Source organism: Stegodyphus dumicola, chromosome 4, assembly GCF_044657685.1.
Source record: "Stegodyphus dumicola isolate Sdum_Otavi_A_Nest chromosome 4, ASM4465768v1".
Lineage (NCBI taxonomy): Eukaryota > Metazoa > Arthropoda > Arachnida > Araneae > Eresidae > Stegodyphus > Stegodyphus dumicola.
Genome location: NC_140771.1, coordinates 215,195,000 through 215,220,997, shown reverse-complemented (window position 1 = coordinate 215,220,997; position 25,998 = coordinate 215,195,000). Strand labels below are relative to the sequence as shown.

Sequence of the window (25,998 nt, the reverse complement as noted above, 5' to 3'; positions counted from 1 at the left end):
ACGCAGTAGTATCTAATGGTGTCCCATCACTTATGTGAGCCATTTTTTGCTCCGTTCTAAACAATTGTATTTTTATTAAATTAATATTTTGAGAAAATGTATGTTATGTAATAATTGTTACTAAATTTAAGTATGAAACACACACAAAAAATTTACATGTTTTTAAAATTTATTTTATTACAGCTTCCTTTTATAAAGCACAAATGTCCCATTACTTTTGTGAGACACTGTAGCAATCTATTGTATTTCGTTATAATTGAATCATAGAAATGTCTCGGATTTCATTATGATTAGATAAACATCTATGGAGATGATTTTATGTGCGTGGAAATAAAGACTGGAAATTCGTCAAGTTCACGTTTTGTTATCCTCATCGATAAACCCTCAGTTACAAAGATTGCAAGCTAATTCCTCATCTATGCATCCACTCTGTTACTCTGCTCCGTGAGCTCAGTTTTTTTATTCTGTGTTGGTAAATTGTGCATTTTTTGCTTTAAAATGATTGAATTATGTTGTTCTTATCTTCCGGTTAAGGTTTTTATTTAGTTAATCTGCATGCAATATTTGCAGAATTTTCAACAATTTAAAAAGTTGTTTAACTGCGGCTAAGACTAATGTTTTTTACTATACCAGCCATATTTGTTACATTTGAAACTTAGCAGCTTAATGATTTAATTCTTTCTGCACTTTCAGTGTCTTTTTGTCGAATGGGACCAAAAGGAAAGTTTCAGTTTTGCGCACCGAAAAATCTGCCTTCTTGCCTGTTTTTGCGTAGAAACTCTAATTTTAATTGTAAAAAATGTTTTTAAAATTGTTTTAACCGTATTTGCTGTTTTATGCTTCTCTATATCTTTCAAATTTAATGAAGATATTTTGAGGATTTATGTATTTTTGGCTTGCCGCGAAGTGAGAACTGAATTAATTGAATGAGAAATCCACCTCTAATGAAATTCTAATGAAATAAGTTTAAATGAAATGCAGTAAAAACGCGCATAATGTAATATTCCGTACAAGGAAGTCATGTGGTGTCCGTATCAGATTTTTGTAAAACATTATTAAACAATAATATTAATTTTAACAGTATTAACTTATTACATAATTAAATTTGAACACAGCACACAATGATGATATTATTATTCAGTATTATTCCCCAGAAACCAGAAATATCTCTAAATAAAGTAAAAGCGAACAAACAATACTAAGAAAAGAATTTATTCCATAACTTTATACATTTAAGTCAGTAGAAGCAAGCTCATACCCTGCATTTTTAACAGCGATACTAAACCATGCATATATAGATAACACTAACATTAATATGTTGATACTATTAGCTTAAAGGAATAGTGATAAAATCTGTTTCAGGCAACATGCATATTTATATTTTCATTTCACAATATAAGCTATTTTAGATACGAAATATTAATAACATTTGCACAAAAATACCAATTGGAAATATTACTTCATTATAACTAAGTCATACGGAATGTCATAAGAACAACAAGGAACATTAATATAAGGCATAGAAACATCCGGCTAAGCTCACAAATTTTCGAGCTGTCTTTCATAGTAAGCTCTTCATATAGGGAACGCTCATCGAAAGTAATTCGTTTTAATAATCTTGGGAACAAATGAAATCGGTATTAAATTGTAGTGAACACAATCAATAGTTTAAGAATGCTGATTTACGAGATTATAGATATATGTTTGGTTATTTTTTTCAGGCAAAGGGGGTTATCTGAAAGATAAGATCCGCTTAAAATATTTCGCTTCATACTAAAAATAATTCATCTAGTTTTTAAAAGCCTGGTTTGGCTGTTAATTTTGGCTATTTCATAGTAGTCAGTAAGCGTTTGTCTTCAACGTTGAGCAGAAAGACGGATTGCAGTTTAGAAACATTTCCATGTAATAACACATCCCTCGAATATTTGAAATATTTTTTCTCTGCTACTATAAAGGAATTTGATCTTCATATTACGATGGATTGTCTGCATTTCATTCATGTTCTTCTATGTTTCGGCTATTTTTTTACCATTTTGGTTTGAAAAAAATTTTGATCTGTACCTAATAACCATGAAGAATGGGATTGTTTGTTTATAAATGTCAAAATTTACGATATTATAAAAAAGTGTTCGGTACCTTCTGATTATTCGCATCTTCAGGAATAATCGCCAACTCATAAGAGACTTTGTTAATTGGCGTAAAACGTTTCTTTGTTAATTATGTGGCTCGTTAAGAACTATTTTGCTCATAAATAAAAATGAAAAGAAAAATTTCTAAGAAACAAGAAATTAAGAAGAAAAAAAATTGTGCTGCCGAAATTTGAATTTATACAGTCATTGGGTAATAATATTCAGCGAAATGATGAACAAATATCATTTCGTTATCTTTCTCCAAGTCCACGTATTCATAAACACGCAAAACGTATGGATGTTCTAACGAATGTTGAAAGAATTAGTATGATCAATTAAATTATTCTTTTCTCTCGCAGTTATTAATACCTCACTTTTTATGAAAACTGCGACCAATAAAGCTTACTACCCGCATTCAAAAATAATTTGTACTTCATCGCCTTATTTGCTTGTACTTCACTGTCTTTGAAACTTCAATTTTGCCCACCTGATTGTGATAAGCCGGTTAGTATGATCACTGAAATTACTTACATTTTGAAATAAACACTTAAATTATTTACATTATTTTTAATCTGCTGCAAGCATTATTCGCTGCTGGTTCATTAAAATGTAGACTTTTTTTTTATATAATGAGAGCTTTGCTTTCCTGATAAATAAAAAAAGAGCGTAGCATTGTTTTTTGGTTTTATATTTCATTTACTATTTTAAAGCAACAGGTAGATATTAAAATTATTAGCAGAGATTCTTTATCTTTTGCTTTGGTTGTATTGCACTTTCTCGGTATGAGGACATTTTTAAAAAGTACTGGAAAGCCCGTGAACTCTAATGGCTTAGGCGTTGATGTTTGGCATCTGTAAAATAAAATAAATAAATCTTTTGCTTTCGTAGTTTACATTCTTTGACTAACTTTTCTCATTATGTGAACATTTATGGCTTGTGTTATTAATTGTACTTTGCTTTATTTGATTGAATTAATTCCGATGACTAACCATAATTCCATTTTCATGCTTTTATTTATTCTCACTCTCTCTCCTTACACATATTTTTATCAACCTATTCTTTATTCAAGTTTAATTTAAAGAAGTTATTTCTAATATTCGAAGGCACTAGTTCAGTAAATTATTGTCATGAACATATATTTTAACTTCGCATCTTGCATGCAAAATTGAAGAATGTATTATTCTAAGACATTTTTATACTTATAAAAATTTATTTAAAAGTAATAATAATGACTATTTATATTATTCAATTTTTATTATTCAGTTTTTAAGTATATAATAATGCACTATTTGTCTTTAAAATTTGTCCTACGAATAATAACACATCACAATTCAACATCTTACCAAAGAAAAGTTTTTCTTAAACGGTGTTTTTAAACATAAATATTTACCTACACATTTCTGTACGGATTAATAATGCTGATGTCAAACAAAATCATAAACTTTCCTTGCTAAATTTTGATTATGCTTTCTTTTATTCGCAATAAGTAATTCTCAAGTCGAACCTTTATTATGCCTGAACATTTTATGCTAATTAGGCTATGCTATATGTTTCAGTTTAGAAAACATTAGACCAGTGCTCCGTAACCTTTTCTCACCTGCGACGTACAAAAAATCTTTCTGGAATTTCGTGGCACACCAAAAGCTAATGTATATATGTATTGATTTATACACAAAATTTACAAGAAATTTTTGTTTTTAGTTTGAAAAATATACAATTATAAAACCATAACATATTTATTTATATGCAATCATAATAATTATCAATGTGATACCTGCGCTTAAAAAAAGTTATATATTTTTGAGTTCCGAGTTATCAAGGAAGTGCCGAAAAAATTCAAATGCTGATACACTTACAATCACACACACAACCACACAACAGTGAAATATATAAAAACATTTAAAATAGACATTATTAAGGAAAAAATTGTCACTGTGTATTAAATACATGATAAAAAATTGCAAAATGTCAAATACATGTATTTGATAGCGGCACACCTATATCCTACTCATGGCACACCAGTGTGCCGCGGCACACCGGTTGCGGAGCACTGCATTAGACAACTGATAAATGGGCTAAAATATTCATAATAAAGGTTTTGGTTGGGTTAACAAAAGTACATTTTTGGTAGCATTAAAAAAATCGCTTTCAAAATTTAAGCTTAAAAAATATTTCCATCATATAAAAATAAACTAATTCAAACAATCAGTGGTAAAAACAAATACAAATGTTATCATTTATTATACATATTATCTTTTGGGAATAGTTTAGTTAGTTTAGCAGCAGTAGATAATATTTAATACTCTGATGACACGAATTTTCATATAAATGGTGGTTTTGTAAACATTATATGTAGCTGAGGCATTGTACACACCAAGAAATTATATTCAGTCTCTTAGCTCTCAAAAATTCAGAAGTGTGACACTAATAATGCATTACTTTAAGTTGAATGTCATCTTGGATTACTTGAATGAACACTTCTGTGCTAGAATACATTCTAACCATTATCCTGAACAGTTTGATGAATTTGGATGGATGATCACGAGATCTAACATAATTCATATAGGTGCAATATAAAAATATCTGCGCTTAAAAATATTGCTCCTCTTACAATGATATTAACGTTATTAAACATTCATAATAAATTCAATCTTTTTAGCTAATAGTGAACTTAAAGTGATAGTGAGTGATAAACTTAAAACACTGATCGAAACAATGCAGTTTTGATCAAAACAATGCAATTATCTGTAAACAATTCCAGCCTTTAGATACAAATTGAACTAATTGTAATCTTTGGTTACAATTTTAAACGAAATGTTACAATTGTAACAAGACTGATTACATTGTAGCCTTTAGTTCGATAAAATTGGAATTGTATAACCTTTGGTTACAAATTTGAACTAATATATACTGTTTCCTCATTAAGATTACCAAATTTCATTAATAATCTTTAAATATACGTCAATATTATTGCCAATATATTTGGTCTCTGCATATATTAAAAAGCACTTATACAAAAAATATTTTAAAGGCTTTAAGTAAGAAAGTTGGGAATGTTATAATTCGCGTTACCTTTATAAAATACATTGTTACACCATATGACAAAGAGCTCACTTTCATATGCAAGAGAATTTCACAGGAACTCCCTTTACGAGATGCTTTAAATGATAATCATGCATCAAATAAATATATATGGGTATCATATTTCTGCACACATTATGTCATGTTAAGTCTTTTCTTGATGAACTTGGCAATTAGCTGCTGTGGTCTTTCTTGCCACATTTCCATAGTTTCTTTAGTTTCGCTTATTTGGTCCCCTTTAAGACGATCCAATAAAGAAACGCAAACAACGGCACCTGGAAATAAAAATGAATTTAATTTTCAATATAAAATTTATACAGCTTTAGGAAATACTCTCCGTATGTTTGCTAATAATAAAATAAGCTATTACAAGACTTGGATGGTGTTACCATGAGTATCTAAGCGCAAACACAGTAGCAACAGAATATTAAAAGACTAATGCCATTTTAACGAAATTAATGAACTCTTAAAAAAAGCGTAGTTTAAATGCTGAAGTTCAAATAGTTGTAATTATGGGTGATTTAAGATCCCAATCTAGAGAAATTATAAATACAGGTCATAAATTCTTCACGAATTTTATTCCGTGTACCTCCGGTAGACAGTAATTATGCCTCGCATACACGTGCGCGAACGATATGCGCAGATGTCAGAATTTGAGAGAAGTCGTGTAGTTGGGCTCAAAGAAGCCGGTTGGTCTTATCGGCGAATAGCTCGACATTTGAGCAGGAGCGATGCCACTATTAGACGATGTTGGCAGGAATGTCCGCGCACAGCGTCAAGAAGGAAGCGGTAGGCCTAGAGAAACGACAAAACGTGAAGACCGAGCAATCGTTAGAGCGGCACTCACAGTCCCAGATGCATCATTATCATCCATTGCACATGCAGCTAGTGCTTCAGTGACTGCAAGGACCATTCATAGACGGCTCACAGAAAGGGGGCTGAGGTCACGGCGCCCCTTGCGCCGTCTACCTTTGACCTCTGTACAATGTCAAGCCCGTTTGCAGTGGTGTCGGGCTCATTCGCACTGGAATGTCACTGACTGGAGTAGAATAGTCTTCAGTGATGAGTCCCGCTTTGAACTGAGCCCCGATGAGCAGCGAAGGCGAGTCTGGAGACGCCCCGGACAGCGGCGTGATACGAACCTGACTGTCTTGCGGCAGACAGGCCGACGACCAGGAGTGATGGTCTGGGGTGCCATTTCATTTCATAGTAGGACCCCTCTGGTGTTCATCCGTCGCAACCTTCTAGCACAGTGGTACGTCGAAGAAGTTCTAAAGTCCGTTGTGTTGCTCTTCATGTCATGCCACCCTGGGCTTACATTTCAGCAAAATAATGCCCACCCCCACACTGCACATGTTTCTACTGCTTGCCTTAGTGCTTGCCGAACATTATCTTGGCCAGCAAGGTCGCCGGATCTCTCTCCTATTCTCCAAACGTGCTCACGTTTGGAGAATTATGGGCAGGGCCCTCCAACCAGCTCGGGATGTTGACGATATAACGCGCCAGTTGGACAGAATTTGGCACGATATCCCTCAGGAGCACATCCGCAACTTCTATCAATCGATGCCAAACCTAATAACTGCTTGCATAAGGGCCAGATGTGAACAAACGCGTTACTGAATTTTTCACTTTGTGAAGCTTTGTCACTTCAATAAATCATCCAATTTTTCTCAAACTGTAATTTCTGTACATGTACATCACTTGTACCGATTTTCGTCCCATTTGGATAACTCCTTCTTGGTGCGACGTTTTTTTTTGTCTAAGAGTGTTTGTAAATTTAATCTTAATTTTAAATACCTATTTAATTATCTGCCAGCACCTCAAAGGTGTCCTAGAAGTTGACTCTTTCAAATGACACTCAAACTTCAAACTAAAGACGACAGGTAATCAATTGCCTTGAAAGGGATCGTTGTATTCAAATTTAATTTTAATTAAACATTTATCTAAAATTATTGCTCTAATCACTGCAGTGACCCCTCTGTAGATCCAAATGGATTACAGTTGTAAGGGATGGATGTCGAACAGCTGAGAGGGCAGTTGTTCTCACTCGTAGTCAGTGGTGACCGAGAGCATTAAATTGTATCGATAAATTTCCATTTAATTTTAGTTTATGTGTATATTACTGCATCAAGTGACTCTCAGCCTATAGGTTACCCCGTATCCTGAACACATGACAAACAGCATGGTCTTAGTGGAGTTCGTTCTATAAATTTGGTAATAGAAACATCCTTAAAGGAGTGTTTACAGAGTCGGCAGAACATAACTTCATGCTAGTTTATTGGCATGGACATATGATCCATTCGTTTCTGCAGTTCTGAGTCTTACGTTTAACGAAATAAGGTTGTTTAATTTATCTCATGAAATACCGTATATTTCGTATCGTATATTCGCCACTATTATAATTAAACTATATAGTTGTAAATAAAAAGAGTATTTTTAACGCCATATACGACGTACCTGATACAGATATCCTCTTTTTCACAAAACGTTAACCACACTCACTAAAGAAATAACTATAGTTTATTATTTTAAAATAGGTATTTCAAGATCTTTACGAACTCCCTCATTTACAGTCGTAACGCGTATCGTTATTACTGCATAGCACTCATTTTCTTCATCTGCAAGTCAGGTACATTCGTGCGTTTTTCACGAAGCGGAATACGCTGCATGGAAATGAAATGGAAAGCAATTAGGGAAGCTGACCATCTTCTTTAGTTATTGTTTCCATGCTTACGACGCAAGCCGGGTGGGTAAAATTACCTTGAAGTATATATTCTACAGTAACATAACTATAATATTAATATTTCATTAAGTTTAATTTGCAGAAAAATGGAATTTGGCTCAATTTGACTACCAACTATACACAAAGGCATAAAAATTTCCCAGACACTGCTGTGAAACATGAACTTCTACAACACAATTGTTCATTGATTATTAAAATTCAGTTATTTAGTAATGTTCAGGGACATTTCTTGATTAACTTATAACTGCTATTCTCCTGGCAGTCGTTTACTGTACTCGTTTACTGGTAAAAATTGGCACTGGGAGATAAAAACTGGAATCTGGCAGTTCTAGGTGATCCGTGGGACAGGAGGTAAGGCTTGGTTATTTCGGCAACGAATGGCCCACGGAGTGACTCGACGTAGATCCCCAGCGCGGGATAGAGCCGCGTAATATTGGTGGGTAGCATCAAGATGACCAGTCCGATTTCCATATTCATATGATTGGCCCACCATCTCGTGGACTCAGGAACTGATGACCATGGGTGCCAGTTCAGCGAGGTGGCAGTAGTGAAATAATTTAAAAGTCCGCTGCTCGTGGTTGGGTCTAGCATGTCTCTCAGAGGTTGTCTTTGACGCATTCCCGCAACTTGCCCAATAAGGAGGCGACGAGAATGCCACAACACTGAAGTTGGCGGAATATGTATATGAAAACGACTTATAACTACTATTAAAAAGACGTGTTTCATATATATGCTTTAATTATTAAACGATTAATGCATGCCATGAAATTGACTATGATCTTAATAATTAAATTAAATTTACCTTTGATACCTGCGTGATGGCACATAGCTGCGAAAGCTAAAGATTCCATTTCGATGTTCACTACACCCTTAGAATAAATATCTTGAAGGAAAGTTATCTTATTTTCTTCTGTGTAGTCGCAGAAGGCTCCGTCCAAGCGGCCCTGACCTGTAGAAATTACGAGCATTAGTGTATTATATTAGCATAGTTCAGCAGGAAGAAGGTTTGGATATTCAAAAACAAAACTACAGAAACATCTTTGAAGGCTTTTATCTCTCTGACTTTACTAACTACTGTAATATAAAAAGAATATTGTACTATACAATATTAAACAATACAAATTATTAGTATTATATACTTTGAATATAAAAACTATTGTATTATATAGTATTAAACAGTACAAATTATTAGTATTATATATTTCACTTTAGTTAAACAAGTTCGTATATCAGCCTAAGATTTCTTTACTAACTACTGTAACATAAAAAGAATATTGTACTATACAATATTAAACAATACAAATTATTAGTATTATATACTTTGAATATAAAAACTATTGTATTATATAGTATTAAACAGTACAAATTATTAGTATTATATATTTCACTTTAGTTAAACAAGTTCGTATATCAGCCTAAGATTTCATAGGTCATTGAATAGGGTGTAAAATTGCAGTAAAACATATTTTAAGAATATGTGAGGATATTCTTTGAGAAATAAAAATTAAAATAACATACATCTTACACAGCCATCCATAACTTTTTATTGTATTCAGATGTGAAAACTTTCTGTGTTTCACATCGTGTTGCTTGGCATCCAAGAGTTTTTTTTGACAGAATTTAAATCTGTTGACTTTAGGTAGCATCGTGAAGACAAACTCAGGAATGGGTTCCCGTAAAGGATGAGATTGAATGCCAGCGAAACAAACGCTATACTACAGAGCCATCGTAGGACTTTACAGTTTCCTGTAGATATGCAGGTATCTGGGGATGCATACGATTATCTCTACACACATATTTTTCCATTTTTCTGAAGCAGTTAGAAATGCCAGTCAGTCACACCAGATTACTTATCAGTAATTATTAGTGTTCAGCATCTCAATTTCCGAGAGCAGACAAGCTGCATAGTTGTACTTTGAGTATCAAGGGTACTTTGTTTTGATGTCCGCTAAAGCCCACTTAATTAATGGAACGCTCCATAGTTCTTAATGCTAATGTTTGCTGAGGCCATCAGTATTGAATCCTGTGTTATCCAAGACAATGTTGCACCCCTAACGCAGGAAAGTAATTTTACCAATTGATGCTGGGTTATAGTCATTATAGAATCTTTTACGGCCGTACTTTTGTTATAACGTCTCTCATGACAACTACCTCTCCAAGATGATTTATTATGTAAGTGACTAGTATTTCTGAAAACAAATAAAACTGCCGTATTGAGTTTCTCATCTCTAATGAACAGAAAGCTACGGGAACTCAGCTAGATATTAAAATTTCATTTTAAACAACAAATGTCTCTAAGTTTTTATGACAAAGTTTAACCTTACAACATAGAATTCTATAATTTTCTTCAGTTGCTCATTCATATAATGCAAGAGATAACAGGTGTAACAATCTTTTTACGCCAGTTTACCGTAAAATAATAAAACCATTCACTCAAAAACTTTTTAATATTGAATCGAAAATTTAATGAACCAAGTACGAAATTAAAAAAAAAAAAAAAAAAATCCCAGGTGTGTTTTACAACACTGCATACAAAAATTTCAACTAAATTCCACAAACAACTTGACAATTCGAGTATTAAATAGTTTTTACAGTTAAACAATTTTGACTGAAAGAAACAAGATTTGCATTTTTAAAATGTGACTGTACACTTTTGTTTCCGAAATTTGATTCGATGTAAGACAAGAAACACATTAAGGACACTGGAACAAAGAAATTCTGATTAATTATAACGAAATAAGCTGATTATTTTAAATGTTTAGAGGTTTATTAGCTATTCTCACTACGTTGCATCTGATTATTTAAAACTGGATAAATTACATGGCAAATAAGAAATGTACTAATCCCCGTTTAGTGCTGTGTTTTCGTTAGATAGATCAGTTTCGTATCGAATAAGCGAGCTGAACATCAGGAAAATTTCATATTTTTTTCAAGTATAAAAGTTCGATAGTGCATTGCATTTTGAAAACCTGAAAAATGTTTCTTCACTGGAGAACGAAATGTCATCCGTTTTTTAACCAAATGTCATAACAAATATCTATCCCTAAAACCATGCCAAGTAAATCCAGCATTTTCAAGGAGCAGGGAAGATACCTTAAAACTCAGCAGTAAGTACAGAAATGAAATACGTATTGTAAATACATTTGTTGCTGTATATCTTTATATAATTTAAATTTTCAAGCGTAAGATCTGATAACTCGTTCTCCCCACTCTCAAAGCCTTAAATAAAAACAGTAACCTGTACTACACGAGGCGTTTGTAAAGTGAATTTTGAAATTTATCCATAAGCTTAGAATTCAAATCTTTTACTGCAAACCATGAAGCGCGGGTATAAAAGTGATGCATCAGGCATGTTGTTTACAGACATTTAATAATTTCTAACAACTTTTAAAATGTTTTTATTAACTCATTTCTAAAAAAAGTTTAAATTTGAAGACCAGCGTAATCTATAGTCAAATAACAAAATAATCTCAGTATAAGAGTTTATATTCAGAGAGAGTAAGAATGGCTATATTAATAATTCTATTTAATCACTGTTCAGCATCAGTATTGATTAAAAACTTAATACAGTCAAAAGTCGTTAATTCGGACACCCATAATCCGGAACTCAAAGCTAAAAACTTTCTGCGCATGCGCCGCGTTGGCACATGCGCACAGGCGTTTTACGCGTGCGAGTAAGACCTTGACTACTGCGCATATGCGTGTGCGCAAGTGCAGAATACGTTTTCGCCTGCGCGTTTAATGTAGTATAACGGACGGTGTAAGCTAAAATTATCTAATTATCTATTTCAGTTAATGATTGCGTTGTTCCTTAATCTTCGAATTGAATCCCGCTTATTATTTTTTGCAGACTGTAAGAGCAATTTTATAAAAGTAAACTTGAACTTTCAATTATGTCAAATAGAATTTCCGATGCTGGAACTTCCAAAGGATCTACAAAACGAAAGTATGCTTCGATGTCCAACAAACAAAAAGTGAAATTGCTGCAAAAAATGGATAAAGACATGAAGAATGTGACAGAGAGGTTAGTGAAAATGAAAAAATTTCGATTGACAAGTTAGTCGGTATTCTCGGCACAGCAATTAACGGGACTTCAACAGCGGAACTTTGTAACTGAACAAGAAATTATGTCTGTTTATAGAATTAAAGAGAAAGTATTATCACATAAAACGAAGCAACTTAAACAACTTACATTGAAAGAAATGTTTAATAAAGTAAACAAATAAATATAAGCTTTTTTTTTTTTTTTTTTTTTAAATTTTGATACCCTTTAGATCATAATTGTTCTTTATTTCATAAATTACGGTTTAATATTTTTAATTTTAGAATTTCTGCATGCCATCTTACGAGATTTAAACTGATGATCTATAATCCGGAAAAATCGATAATCCGGAATCGCCGAAGTCCCGACGAGTCCGGATTAACGACTTTTGACTGTATAATGATTGTTCAGCATCAGTTATTGGAAATGAAAGGAGAAAGGCTTCATACCTTCATAGAAATCGTAAGTACACATTGTTTTACCGACAACCGCATGATAATCTGGAAATTCAGAATCCGCAATGGCTTTTAATTCCGCAGCTAATTCTTTATCCAAAACAGCAGGACGTTTCACTTGTTTACCTAAAATGTCCTGAAATTTAACATCGAATTTAAAATACTAATAGATTAAGGCGATTTGCATTTTGCAAAAATTTATAAATTTCTAATGACTAAAATAAAAGTAGGCACCTAAATCAAAGTAACATTTATTTTGAAAAAACGCAAAGCCTTTTACTACAAACAAATTTTTAAGATTTTAAAAGTAATTGAATATTTATAAACTAAATGTTATCCTTCTGATAAAAGAGAGAGAAAAGCATAGCAAAAACCAAAAATTGGAAAATAAAGGAACACTAAACTCTCATAATTTCCCTCCTCATCTTTGGTTAACAGACTTATGAAAATCATTGAGAAAATTTAGAATACAACTTAATGATGATTTCATAAAAGAAATTTAGAATTTTTTAATTTTGTTTTAAAATTTACAATAAATTCCTTTACAATTGTGTTAATTCGTAATTTGTATCTATGATATAAAAAAGTCTCAGTATTTGGCGGGTAAAACCTTTCTGAGCTTCCACTTGAAACCCTTTCGAAAATTACTGTGCTTTTGTAATGTTACTACTATGGTACATAAGGGCTGAAAATTCTTAGTAGTTATAACAGTTGTTAAAAGATAAGATTTTAAGGTAAACATACTGTTTTAGCGTTGCAATTCCGTTTACTCTCATTAACTTCCGAGAATCTGTGTCAATGCGTACTTTAAATCTCTAGAACAATTAAAAAATACAATATTATTATTCCTATATTAATTGTTTTCATTACTTCAGTGATATTGTATCGACTTAATTGGTTATGACACAGAAATGTTTCAAAATGGGATTTAATGGAAAAATTAAGACTATAGTTTAATAATAATTAAATAAAACAAACTTGGAATTTTTAAATTTAGAATAAATTTCCTTTATTTAATTTAACTAAATCCATTATAATACAGAAATATGTAAAAAACCTATTTACTTTTTAGAATCGAAAATTAAAAACTGAATGCTTTCTTTTGATGTGTCTATTAATTTGAAAAAGACATGCTCTTTTTTATTGGTCTCAGACATTTAACCGACAGGGCATTTAATCGGCAAGGACATATAACCGACACGAATGCTTAGTGGACAAGATATTTAGCCTACAGGACATTTATAGGACAAGATATTTAGCCGATAGGACACTTAGCCGACAAGACATTTAGCCAATAGAATGTTTAACCAACAGCACGTTTCGCTGCCAACGCGTACATATAGACAAAAAGTATAAGACAATGTTTTAGTAAAATGTATCTATATTCACCTGGCAAAAGGCTGTTTTCAGGGTACACAACGAGAAGGGTTATGGAAAAGTACCACATATTTTGCATTAATTAATGGCAAAGAGACTAGATTTTTAAATTAGATAGGAAAGCAATCTTATTTCGGCCCAGATTTTCAAATCAGTTTCGAGAACAATCAGACATAGGGCCCTCTATTTCAGGAAAAGAAAAGAAAATTTCAGTAGTCTGAAGAGCGAATGATTTTATATGGGAAGCAATGGGTGTAGAAAAGCAAAAGCGAATGCAGAGTGATCTGTCGACGAAAATATTAATGAAACGTGAAGGCCTAGAGAATTTTGAAAGCGATGAAAAGTTAATGCTTTTAATTGAAGAAGAAAAAGTTTTGTTAATATGAAAGGGTTTAAAGAAATTCAATTTACTAACTGAAGAAGCTTTACGGATAACTTTTGGAGATCTTAACTCAAAACTACGATTGAGAATAGGTATTATTATTATTATTATTATTATTATTATTATTAATTTCTCCTTTTCAAACATGTGATTAATATTCCCTCCCCAAAAATTTTAACACTCTTTCAGTTTGGCCTATGTATGTCAAACCACGTTGGCATGATAGCTAAAATTCCACAAAAACTGAAATCAGAGATGAGATTATTCAGAACAGAACCACGAATTTTAGTGATGGTTCTTAAAATCGTATTTGTAAAGAATTCTTGCAATTTTATAACTGATACAGAGATGAAATGCCGAAAAGATTGTTAGGATTATTTTTAATAGCTGAAGCCTTCTAGGATGGTAAAAGGAACATTTTCGAAAGGTTTCATTCGTGTCTATGGCGTAAAATCTTTTTCTCAATGGAAACTGCTTTCAAATAATTAGTTTCTCAAAAAGCAAGTACTATGAAAAGAAAATTTTGGAAGCATGATTATGTAATAGCAAAAAGGGGGCCTTTTTTTTGACAGAGTGATGGAGAGGTAAACAGACAGAAAAAGATGTACGGTAAAAAATTTCAGTTCCAGATCAAGAATTTTGATCCATCTAGTAAATGGCTCTTAGGTTTGTAAGATAGAAACATACCTACAAGCCAATGAAAATCCTATGCCGCTGTATAAATAGATTTTCAAATGCTAAGTTATAAATATTTTTAATGAAATATGAGACTAGCGCTACCCGTATACTAGGTATGAGCTCGCAATGAAAAACGTAATGCACCATATAAAATTATTAGGAAATACCATGAAATAAAGTACTGAAGAATTTCAAATAATACTTATGGGTATTTTACAGAAAAAGAGTTCTCTTTTTACTTTACTGCTACATCCGTTACGTTTGCTGCTAAAACAAAGTAATCTGTGAAAAAATAAATAGGTCCAAGTCGTTGCTAATAATATTCTAGCCAACGAAAAAAATATTATTAATCGTAAAAATACAGGTTGTATAAATTTAACAAACTGGATTAAAGTACTTATCTTAAAATCAAGTATTTAAGCTTTGAATTTATCTGTTCCAAATGATTATTAATTCTGATAAATATTATACTTGTTTTAACTCCTAATTTGCATATATAATTATTAAACTTTAGAATGCAATAAGGATGTAAAGTTTGTTTTAACGGATGTTTACATAAAAAATACATTACAAATAAAAACTGGGACGATTGACAAAATTCAATTTGCGTTTCTCATGTCTCGAAAGCGCTACGTAGGGTATGTATTAGATTTATATATAGCATTGTTCTAATACAGGTATTTTGACAGAAAATCGTACTTTTTCTGAAATAACATGCTAAGATTTTTCCATATTTCGATTCTACGACTCAAAATTACGCCAAATTACCAAGTTTTGTAAAAATCGCAGGAGTAGTTTTTAAAATATTAGCTCTCAAAATTTTAGCTCCTCAATGTTAAGAGTTCACCCAGTTTTTATGAATTAGTTTCAAAATTTGTATTTTTAAATAATTTTTATAAATTAAAAAAATTGAATTATAATCCATAAAATTTTAACATCATATTAAAGTAAACGTAGTTCTAAGCTTACCTGCAAAAAATTACAGTTTTTTATTCAAAATTTCCGAAGATATGCGTGAATTTATACACTGGTGCATTTTGAAATTTGGCATATTTGTTGAAAGCGACAAAACATCAAATGTGGTTTAGACACTTACTCAAATTATTTGAAAGTAGGAACGATGTGAACTTTTTTTCCGCTCCTGTACAATGTAAAAAGATGCCTTTTTTCCGCTCCAGCATAATGGAAGTAAAAGGAAAATTGGTTGCCATATATTAAGAAATTCGCCAAGGTTCGTTATTCATGGCGTAAACTAAAAAAATTACTCCAAGATAAATTTTTGAACTTCTCCGTAAATTTCGCACCAAAATTTACAAAATTTAATATCTAAGCATAATTTGAGTCGTAGAAGCAAAATATGAAAAAAAAATTGGTATATTATTTCAGAAAAAGTCCGATTTTGTGTCAAAATACCTATGTTAGAACAATTCTATATATAAATCTAATACATATCCTAAGTCGCGCTTTTGAGACATGAAAAACCCAACTTGAATTTTATCAATCGGCCCACTAGAACGGGAGATATAGAACTGTCCCTTTTCTTTTTCCTCGCAGTGTACCTGTTGTCAACTTTTCATCATAAAACACATTTGGTAGTTGAAAATAATCATAAAAGCTTTGTTATAACACTGTTTAAATCTTAATTCGAGTTAATTTCGGAATTGCTCGAACTCTTTATAAATTCAACTTTTAAGTTATTTTCTCATTTATCAGTACAATACGTTGTTCAGCACTTAACGATGTCATCTTCGATTTTAATTCTTGTGTAAATTTATTGTAGAGCCTATTATATCAATATGGTTTGATATTTATCGGCAATACTGAAACAACATGGAAATTTATCGCCAGGAAACATGAATCATAAAGGATAAATAGGCAAATTTTGACAGCTAATCTCAATTGAACATTTAATATGATTTGACTTTAGATTTACAAAAATCATTCATAGACCTTCTTCAGTTAGTTAAATTGGATTTCTGTGAACCATTCAATATTAACAAAATCATTTCTGCTCTAGTAAATGATATTCATTTTTCAACGCTTTCAAAATTTTAATATCTTAGTTTTTTTACGTTTCATTACTATTTTCCTCCGACATGTCACGTTACATTTGTTTTCGCTTTGCTGCGCTGATTTCTTTTCATATAAAATCGAAAAGATTTTTGCGAAATTAACTCTTACGATCGTTTCGCTACTCCGGCCGTTGAACTTTTCTTTTCTCCTTCTGAAATAGAGAGACCTATGTCCGATTGCTCTCGAAATTGATTTCAAAACTTACGCCCAAATAAGATGTTTTTTTTTCTATCTAATTTTAAAATCCGTAGTCTCTTAAGCATTTAAAAATGACAAAAATATGATACTTACCCATAATCCTTTTTAATCCTTTTGTGTGATAAATATGGATATATTTTACTAAAACATTATCGTATGCTTTTTTGGCTACATGTTGTCAATTAAACGAGCTGTAGGCTAAATGTGTTGTCGGCTAAATGTCTTTTTGGCTATATAACCCTGTTGGCTAAATGTCGTATCGACTAATTCTCCATGGCAATTAACTGTAAGTACTGGCTAAATGTCCTTTGGGCCAAGTGTCACCGACCCCTCTTTGGTACGTCCACGGCATCCAACTTCCTCGGTAAGTAGGGAATAATTTTCGTATATACGGTTACACTGAAGTCAGTTTCTTTAAGTAACTAGAGTCTCCAGAAACTAATACATCTTCTATAATTATTTTATAGTCAAAGAGACGTACATTTTGAATTTGAATTAAGTAAATTTGTATCAAATAACCGAAATACAGAGGCTGTTCGCACATCTTTTAGACCATTTTCATTGTAATTACATGCTAAACGTTCTACTTGATAACCCTTATCCTTCATTATCTTTATATACTGTAATTTCCGAGATAATGAAGCCTTTTGTAGTATCGGAAAAGGTATTTTATCCCATTGCTCTCGAACAGCTTTCTGAAATCTAAGAAGGTTGCAGGTCGATGTCTGGACAATCCGCTTATTAAAAGTCCAAAACCGCAAAAATACATTGGTGATAGATCAAGAGAATTAGTAGGGATATGAATGAAGAGTGTGGCCTTGATACTCGTTTCTTGTTCCACTTTTCCAGCAAATTAACAGTAGATTCTGACATGTCGCTACTTGCTTTGTCTTGATGCAGTTCTACTGTGAAAAGCCGTATTTAGACTTTATAAGGCCCTAAGCTATTTGAGATATGGGACCCAGTATAAGTCTATTAAACTATAGTTTAATACTATATTTATACAATTCTTTCATTTTTTGGGGGGTGCTCTAGCAAGTGGGGGGCCTTAAGCTATAGTTTGTGCAGCTTATACGTAGATCCTGCGCTGACTATTGTAAAGAGAAGGTATATCATATTTGAAAATTGGCTATGAAATATGTTTTTGATAATATATGGAGTTGATTTTAACATTTTTCTTCGCTTTCCTTATTTTTAATTTGCCGTTATATGAAAAAGCAGCAGCAATCATAAATTCCTTAGAAAAACTTTCTTTATATTCCTTGAACTATGTGCTAAGATTCAAATTTACATTAATCACTTTGTTTACAGTTGACACTGAGTACTTTATTTTGCAACTGTCCTTAGACTTGGCTGATTTTCTTTTAACATTAAAGATTTTACTTTTTCAACATTTCTTTTTTTTTACGTCCATCTTTTTCCTTGGATGCATATCTGTAACAATTTGATCCTTGATGCTACATTTTGAAGTTTTTTTCCCTTTGTTGTTGAAAACATTACATATAGCATCTTTAGATATCGAGAAACCATGGCTTTCACGACGTTTTTTTATTACTAGATACGAATAATTTTTTTCGAAAAGAACACAAACATAACCTTCCATCCATTGTTTCTTTGAAAGCGACATTTTGCATGAAAACAAAAAAAAAAAAAAAAAAACTGGCAAGTAGCAGACGATAAAAGCTGAGTAGGCGAGGACATCAGTGCTTTACTGTGGGGGCAACTTTGACAGGGGGTGCTGCTCTTCGACTGAAAATTTCTTGTATGTTAGATATTTTGTCAAGATTCAGAACTTCTCCGTCATAACGTTTAAACAGATTTGTGAGAACTAATTCGCAGTATACGTGAGGCTCTTGCACTATGACTATCCAATGTTTGCTGGGAGAGCTTCCATACAATGTAGCTTATAGGGGATCTTGTAAATAGAAGTTAATGACTTTAAGGAACGCAAAAGGCCTAAAGGGGGTAAAAAACTGTTGACGTAATGGAAGCTGTCTTTAGATGGAAAAATTTGTCATCAGGGGTGACATAAATCTGTGCCTACGTTTCCTACCATATTCATTCTTTTGATGATGTTTCTTCAGTGTTCTTTCCTTTTCACAGGAAAGGCTTTTACAAAACAGATTCTTACAAGGCCTTTACAAGGAAGATTACTCACAAGGAAGGTTCTTTCCTTTTATATTTTGGATTTACTTGTGATGGATGACGAATGTGTAAATCTTTAGTTACTGGGCATTTGAACTTATAATTTGCGCCGTTTCGTAATTTGCCGCAGATACAGGTATCTGTTGATAATATGTCTCTGGAGTAAACACAGGTAGGAAATGGACCGTAGCCTGATAGAATTCAGTTTATTTATGGTGCAGCCATAAGTCTATTGGTATCCTTATTTGGAAATATACTGAAAGTCATTCTTCTCTTTTGTTTGATATCCCGTTCTTGTTGCCGTGCTGTCGCTGCTATTTGTTGCAGACTGGAAGTGAGATGACTTCTAGACCAAGATAAGTATGGTATGTCCATGTTTATTGTTGCTGGAACTTCTGCAAGCTTCGTTCGAAAGATTTTTTACTTGTTCGTTTCCATCGTTTGCTTCGTGTCCTTCGATTCATGAAAGAATAATGTGCTGTTATTTGCATGTTCATAATAACTGAGGAATTTTGTTCACTATAGGGCAACTGTGTTGCGTGTTTCTAATAGTGTGTAATGGTAAATGACAGTCTGATTGGATGTGCATTTTGTTAATGTTACTTCTTCTAACATATTCTAATATCTTCTGTATCGCAGTTAATTCTGCTTGCATGTGCGTATATGTGGGAAGTAAAAAGTTTATTTTCTTAATTTTCTAACTTTTTTTTTTTTAATTCTTTCGCTCCAGAAATATACAAATGGCAGATTAAATATAAGAGGATATAAAACAAATGCTCAAATAGGACTGAGTGAGTACATTAAACCTTAAAAGCACATACGAAAGGAAGTTTACTGCCAACATTTTTTTGTAGCTCCTTCAACTTAAATTTATCTTACAGCCTTTAAAAACCTTCAAAGTTTGAGACACTTTACTATATTTACTTGCGTTTATTATATTTACTTGCGTTTATTATATTTACTTGCGTTTATTATATTTACTTGCGGTTGTTTCGTCCAGGTTTAGGTTAAATATGGTGTTATATTGTTAATAATTTCCAAAAGCTAACGACTTTGTTATGTTTTCTGCCAATTTTTTGTGAGTTTTAAAAGGGCAATTTTTATCTTACATTTTAAATTTAACCAAACTTACGATTATAGTACACTTTGATTTATCTGGCTCCTGACAGAAAACGTCCATCATTTGTCTGCAAAATAACAAATAAAACTTACCAAAAACATAGGTAAACCTTTTAGAAAAGTCAGCCAGACATAAAAACTCGTAAAATGGAATCCTTTTGCAAACCTTTTATATCATTATTAAGACAAAGACTTATTAAAAATTTAAAACGTACCAACTCCAAGTACGGTTTCAGTAAGCCATCAACTGCTTCGTCTGATATCACTAAAGAACCTCCAGGTATACCTTGAGAAAAAAATATTACAATTACTTAACCATTTGACAGAAGAACGCTAGACATAAATTTAAATAACAGAATAAGCGTAGAAATATACTCTTTGTTTACCGCATATACTATTAACTAATAAAATCATTATTAGTTTTAAGTCTTCTTATAAAATACAATTTTTACTTATGTTATAGCGGTATTTTATCCAGCGTTTATGCATATTGTTATAATTTACAAATTATTTATCTGCAGTACTCTTGAGTGGAAAGCCCTTTTAAGTATTAACTTCTGCAAAATGTTTCTCTTCCTTTAGTTAAAGCAAAAGACTTATACTTTTCTTGTTTTAAGTTTTGCTTTACAAGGAAATCTATGGGACAGAAAATTCATCTTTTTTATTTATTTACTCATATATAAAGCAAATAAATGAAGGAATTTTTCACTTCGTTTGCTTTTTATTCTGTAAAGAGAAACGATAATATTTTCCAATTTATATGAAACTCAGTGGCGGCTTGTGGCTAAAATTAGTGGGGGTGCTGTTCCAAAAAAAAAAAAAAAAAAAAAAAATTAACCTTTGTTTTAAAATTATGTAAAAGGAAACAAACATGTATAAAAAGAAAATTTATTTTGAAACTTCATGAAATCTTACAAGAACAAAATGAAACATTTCTTAATGACTTTAACCAAAATTATTACAGTTCAATCTTTGTCTAATCATTTAAAAATGAAATCCATTCCTCTTGTTTTAATTTGCGCGAAAAGATCAATAATTTTCTCCTTGATCTCTGGATGACAACTGAGGAAATTTTTCTCTATTGAAAGCAATGCAAGCGCATTTAGTCTTTCCGAATTCCTAGTGCTTCTTAGAAAAGTTTTCATTCTTTTCAATGTTGAAAAGGAGCGTTCTGCCTCTGATGTAGTCATAGGAACTGTCAAGAGAATTTTTATCAGTTTCGTAATTTCACTAAGAACATCATCTAGATTATTTTCGAAGATAAATTTCAGTAGCTAAATTAATTTGCAGTATTCATGGATATTCAGACCTACAATAGAATACTTTTAGTTCAGTTTCAAGCTTTTCTTTGCCAATCACTGGATATGCTTCAGTGGTCAGTACAATTATTTCTGTAGAATGTTCATTCCTAAAACTAATTTCTTGTTAAACAATTTAGCAGCTGCTAAGTGTTTAGTTGAAGAATATCTGTGCATTATATCAATACATAGTATAAAGTCACATATTTCCTTAGCTTCTGCCATCAGTGTTTTTGAAAGATGCTTACAGTACTTTGAGTTTCTCAATTCTAAAATAGAAGTTTTGAAAACTTTAAACACACTAATTTATCTGGACTGCATTTAGTTGTATATTATTTCAACATGAGGTATCTGATAAAAAAAATCTCTAACCAAAACTTGAAATTATCATCATTTAGATATTTTAAAATTCCTGTTGCTTTTGCAATAGTTTGATCTGCATTTGATGTTGACTGAGGCAATTTTTTAAAGGTTGCAAATTTTCATGAAATCTGTTTATGGTCCGTATGATGAAATACCACACGCGCGGAGTAAAAAGAAATCACGTTGTCAGTAACATGCCAGAATTTCGGCACTGCAAGAGCGACAGTGCTGCTCTCTCTACCCGGCTCGCGTGCTGCTTTCTGTGTGCGCATGCGCAGAACAGCCAAACACCACGTCACTGGAACTGTGAAGCGCGCAGTTCCAAACAAAGACTTTCGTACCTTTTTCACAAAGTGGGGGTTGGCTACTGACATTAAGCTTAAGGATTATGTATTGTAAAAGTATAAAGAAAGAATTAAAGACTAAAGGACACAATATCTTAAATATTAAAAATAATAATAAGTGGAAATAGGGGGTGCTGCAGTTAAGTGGAAATAGAGGGTGCTGCAGTGCTTATTTCGAGCCGCCAGTTATGAAACTACAACACAATATTGTATGTTCTTTGAATGATTTAGCCTAAATTTTAGAATTTACTTCTTGTAATTTTGTTCTCCTTTAAAAATTAAATCCAGCAAAATTTCATTTAACTGAAACTTTGGACTACTTTTACGTGCTTCAGAGAAAGAAATTTGCAGTTTATGATTTTGAAAATTAGTTTTATATATTAAAATATGACCAGAAAAAGATTTATGCCAAATTCATATTTTGATACATTGAATCCAAACTGCGCTTTACCCATGTGTGGAGGTTAGTACTAAATAAACTTGCAGACATAAATAATTTTTCGCGACATACTCACCAATTCCTCCACAAGTTCCAATTCTGATGAAAGTGACATCTTTGCATTGTGCATGATACATCAGCTTAATCATCTCATGAAGTAAAATAGACAGAGATGGAATACCCATACCGTGCTGTAAAAACAAGAAATAACATTCATGAAGAAAAAAGAAGCATTGTTATTATATAATTTCATCTTTCGTTTTCATAAAATTTTGTGTGTCATTTTTAATATAAAGTTTTCTTACCTTTTTACAAATTTTACATATTAACTAAAGGGCATTTTACTCTAATTTTAACCTATTTTTTACCTAAACAAAAATATTGTCACCGTTTTGAAATATAAATCCGATTTTTAACATCACCTTGAAGGGTCTGCTAAAAGAATCTTGCTTTAAAAAATAAGTAAGAATCTTGCTTTAAAAAAATAAGTCTTCAGTCTTAAATTTAATTGCGTAATTTCAATTTTTTAAACGGCCCCAGTTTGTATTCACTGTCGAATATAAGATTTCCTCTTGGGATGTTAAATGAATTCCAGAATACATTTAAAATATATTTATAGCTGTGATAAGGCTTTTATGTATTATAATTAATGCCCTTAGAATTCGTATCTTTAATATAACATGAATCTTCAGTATTTTTTATGTATTCAACACGTTACTCACAGTATATCGCATGCATATAGTAGTTGCACAATTAGTGTTTGTCCCACACGTAACATTGTTTGTTTGTATTGATATTTTAGTTTTAGTGTTTATCTCTAGAACTGTTTCATTTGATGCTCATCCTGCAATGATATTATAGGTTCCTGCAATTATACATTCATCCTGCAATATCCATGCCTCAAAACGTGTTATATCATCTGTCTACAACAGCTAGTACCATTCCTTTTTATTACTACGTACAGAAATGATTCACACAACGGCTCTCACAACGAAACTATTACACTATGCGAAGGGAAAACAAGTGAAATAAATAGACACAAGGGGGCGTGAGCTACTCAGAATGCATAGATGGAGTTGGCCGCAAGCCGAACGGTAAAGTCAGCGCCCGTCTCTTTCATCGTCGTCATTGTGGCAGCCGTGTCAGATTTGATCATGGCGAACAGGCGCATAACGTTCAAGATGTAGGAAGATAAAGGGCTTGCGCAAGGAACATTGCAGGCGATTGTGTATGGTGATTTGGAGATGACAAATGTGTGTGCAAAGTGGGTGGACATCGGACCTCGAACCAAGACCTTGGACTACGTTTTGCTTGACAACATGAATGACGCAGCCACGGGCCAACATGTTGAATCTTCTGCCGAATTGCATGCAATTGCCCGTAGATGGTGCACCAACAACCCCACAGAATGGTTTACCAAAGCCCTTCGGGACCTCCCAGCCAGATGGCAGAAGTGTATTCTGTGATGTATACTTCTGCCATCTTAGCCAGATGGCAGAAGTATTTTCTGGCAGAAGTGTATTCCAGCCAGATGGCAGAAGTGACATGGGCGAGGATTATTTCTAACTTATGCTCTATCAGGTTTTTTTTTTTTTTTTTTTTTTTTTTTATTTATTTATTTTTTTTTTTTATAAATTGTATTCCGCTCTGTGGCAGCATTTGTGTCATTAATTTCTGTTTTAAGCATCTGGCCTTTGTTTGGAATTATATGCTTTTGAACATCTTTAAATGAATTCCCGATGCGGTGCTTAAAGGAGCTTAAAACTCTTTTTCCGCTTATACTTCTGCTCGTTATTTAAATGCAGCATAATTTACATTTTGATGATGGAAGGAACAGAAGTTACAGGAAAGAATCAACATAAAAATAACACGTTATTAGCTAATAAATCTTACAAATTCAAAATGAAAATAGGAGATTATTACTCTGTTTAACCGCGATAATTCAATAATCTTAAATATTATGAAACGATTAAATGCTTCTATATAGGAAAAAAGAACTGAAAATGAAAAAAGTGAAATATACATTTTTTGAATAATTACAACTAAAATTAAAAATAGAAGTCAATAACACTGATTTAACTTACGCTAACAGATATTACTGGTCCTATTTTGAACATTGAATATCGGTACGAACGAGCACTAATATCACACAAGGAGGTTCCAGTAGGCAGCTTGATGTCCAATTCACGTTGCATAAAGTGGGCAAATTTTTCCATCCGTCTAGGTGTTCCACCCATACATACGAACTATAGAAAACAATGAATACGCAGAAAAATCTTGCTATATAATTAAATTTACATTTTTCATTATATAACTGAATAAGTAATACATATATATAACTAATAATAACACATGTATATAACTGAATGTGTATATAAATATATCCATATATATAATTGAATGTGTATGTAAATCTGTATTACATCTATGTAATTGTAATGAGCAATTTTATGCTTTCCAGACATCGAAATATCCTGTTAAACATCAATATGCATGGACCAAGCTGTAGCTAATCTAAATCACGATACTTTCATACGAACATTACCATTCGCGAAGAATTAAGAATTAAAACCTTAATTATTTTCACGCGAAACATTTTTTAGAAGTTTTATAGATATATTTAGAATGTTAACATTACTTAAATTCCAGTTCTAAACTCTCCTGAATCTATCCCATGTGCATTCTTTAGGGCATTAAATTAATGCTTTATATTTTTCTAATTCCTCTCTCTAGAGTTTCGGTTTTCCTTCCGAAGCATTTCTCACGTCTAACGCTACGCCTCACTAACAGAATTTTACTCATATTTTGCTACTTAAGTGTACGGCGTTCTCAGTCCCCCTTTCACCGCAGCCTGCGGCCATTTAAGAAATATGTATAGAGGTGCATTTAACATTCATAATTAATTTGTAAGATTAAAAAAACTGACAGAAAAGCCAAGTATGCGAATTTCGACAGATGTAGATTTTGGTGCAGAAGCGCAGTAAAAAAGCTTCGCCGAAATCGGCAGTTGAAAAAAAGAGGTGTGGAAGTGTGTGCGTGAACCGGTATATTCTGCCGATGTTCTATGTAAATTTACTTATTATATTTTTTATTTTTATGTGTAAAATAAAATCACGTTATCGTGAAGCTGGT

The 25,998-nt window shown here is 32.3% G+C and overlaps 1 protein-coding gene across 1 annotated transcript in view; it reads right to left on the bottom strand.

The window, feature by feature from the left end:
* Positions 1–1,196: 1,196 nt before the first annotated feature.
* LOC118196488 (uridine phosphorylase 2) overlaps positions 1,197–25,998 on the bottom strand; it is a 44,825-nt gene continuing 20,023 nt past the window's right edge. Inside the window, exons 3-8 of the mRNA XM_085815964.1 lie at positions 24,951–25,112; positions 22,943–23,057; positions 20,638–20,708; positions 12,445–12,586; positions 8,756–8,902; positions 1,197–5,485 (exon numbers count right to left, since the gene is read on the bottom strand). Of these exons, the coding sequence (XP_085672090.1) occupies positions 5,346–5,485; positions 8,756–8,902; positions 12,445–12,586; positions 20,638–20,708; positions 22,943–23,057; positions 24,951–25,112 (777 nt within the window). The 3' untranslated portion in view covers positions 1,197–5,345. The remainder of the gene's footprint in view (positions 5,486–8,755; positions 8,903–12,444; positions 12,587–20,637; positions 20,709–22,942; positions 23,058–24,950; positions 25,113–25,998) is intronic.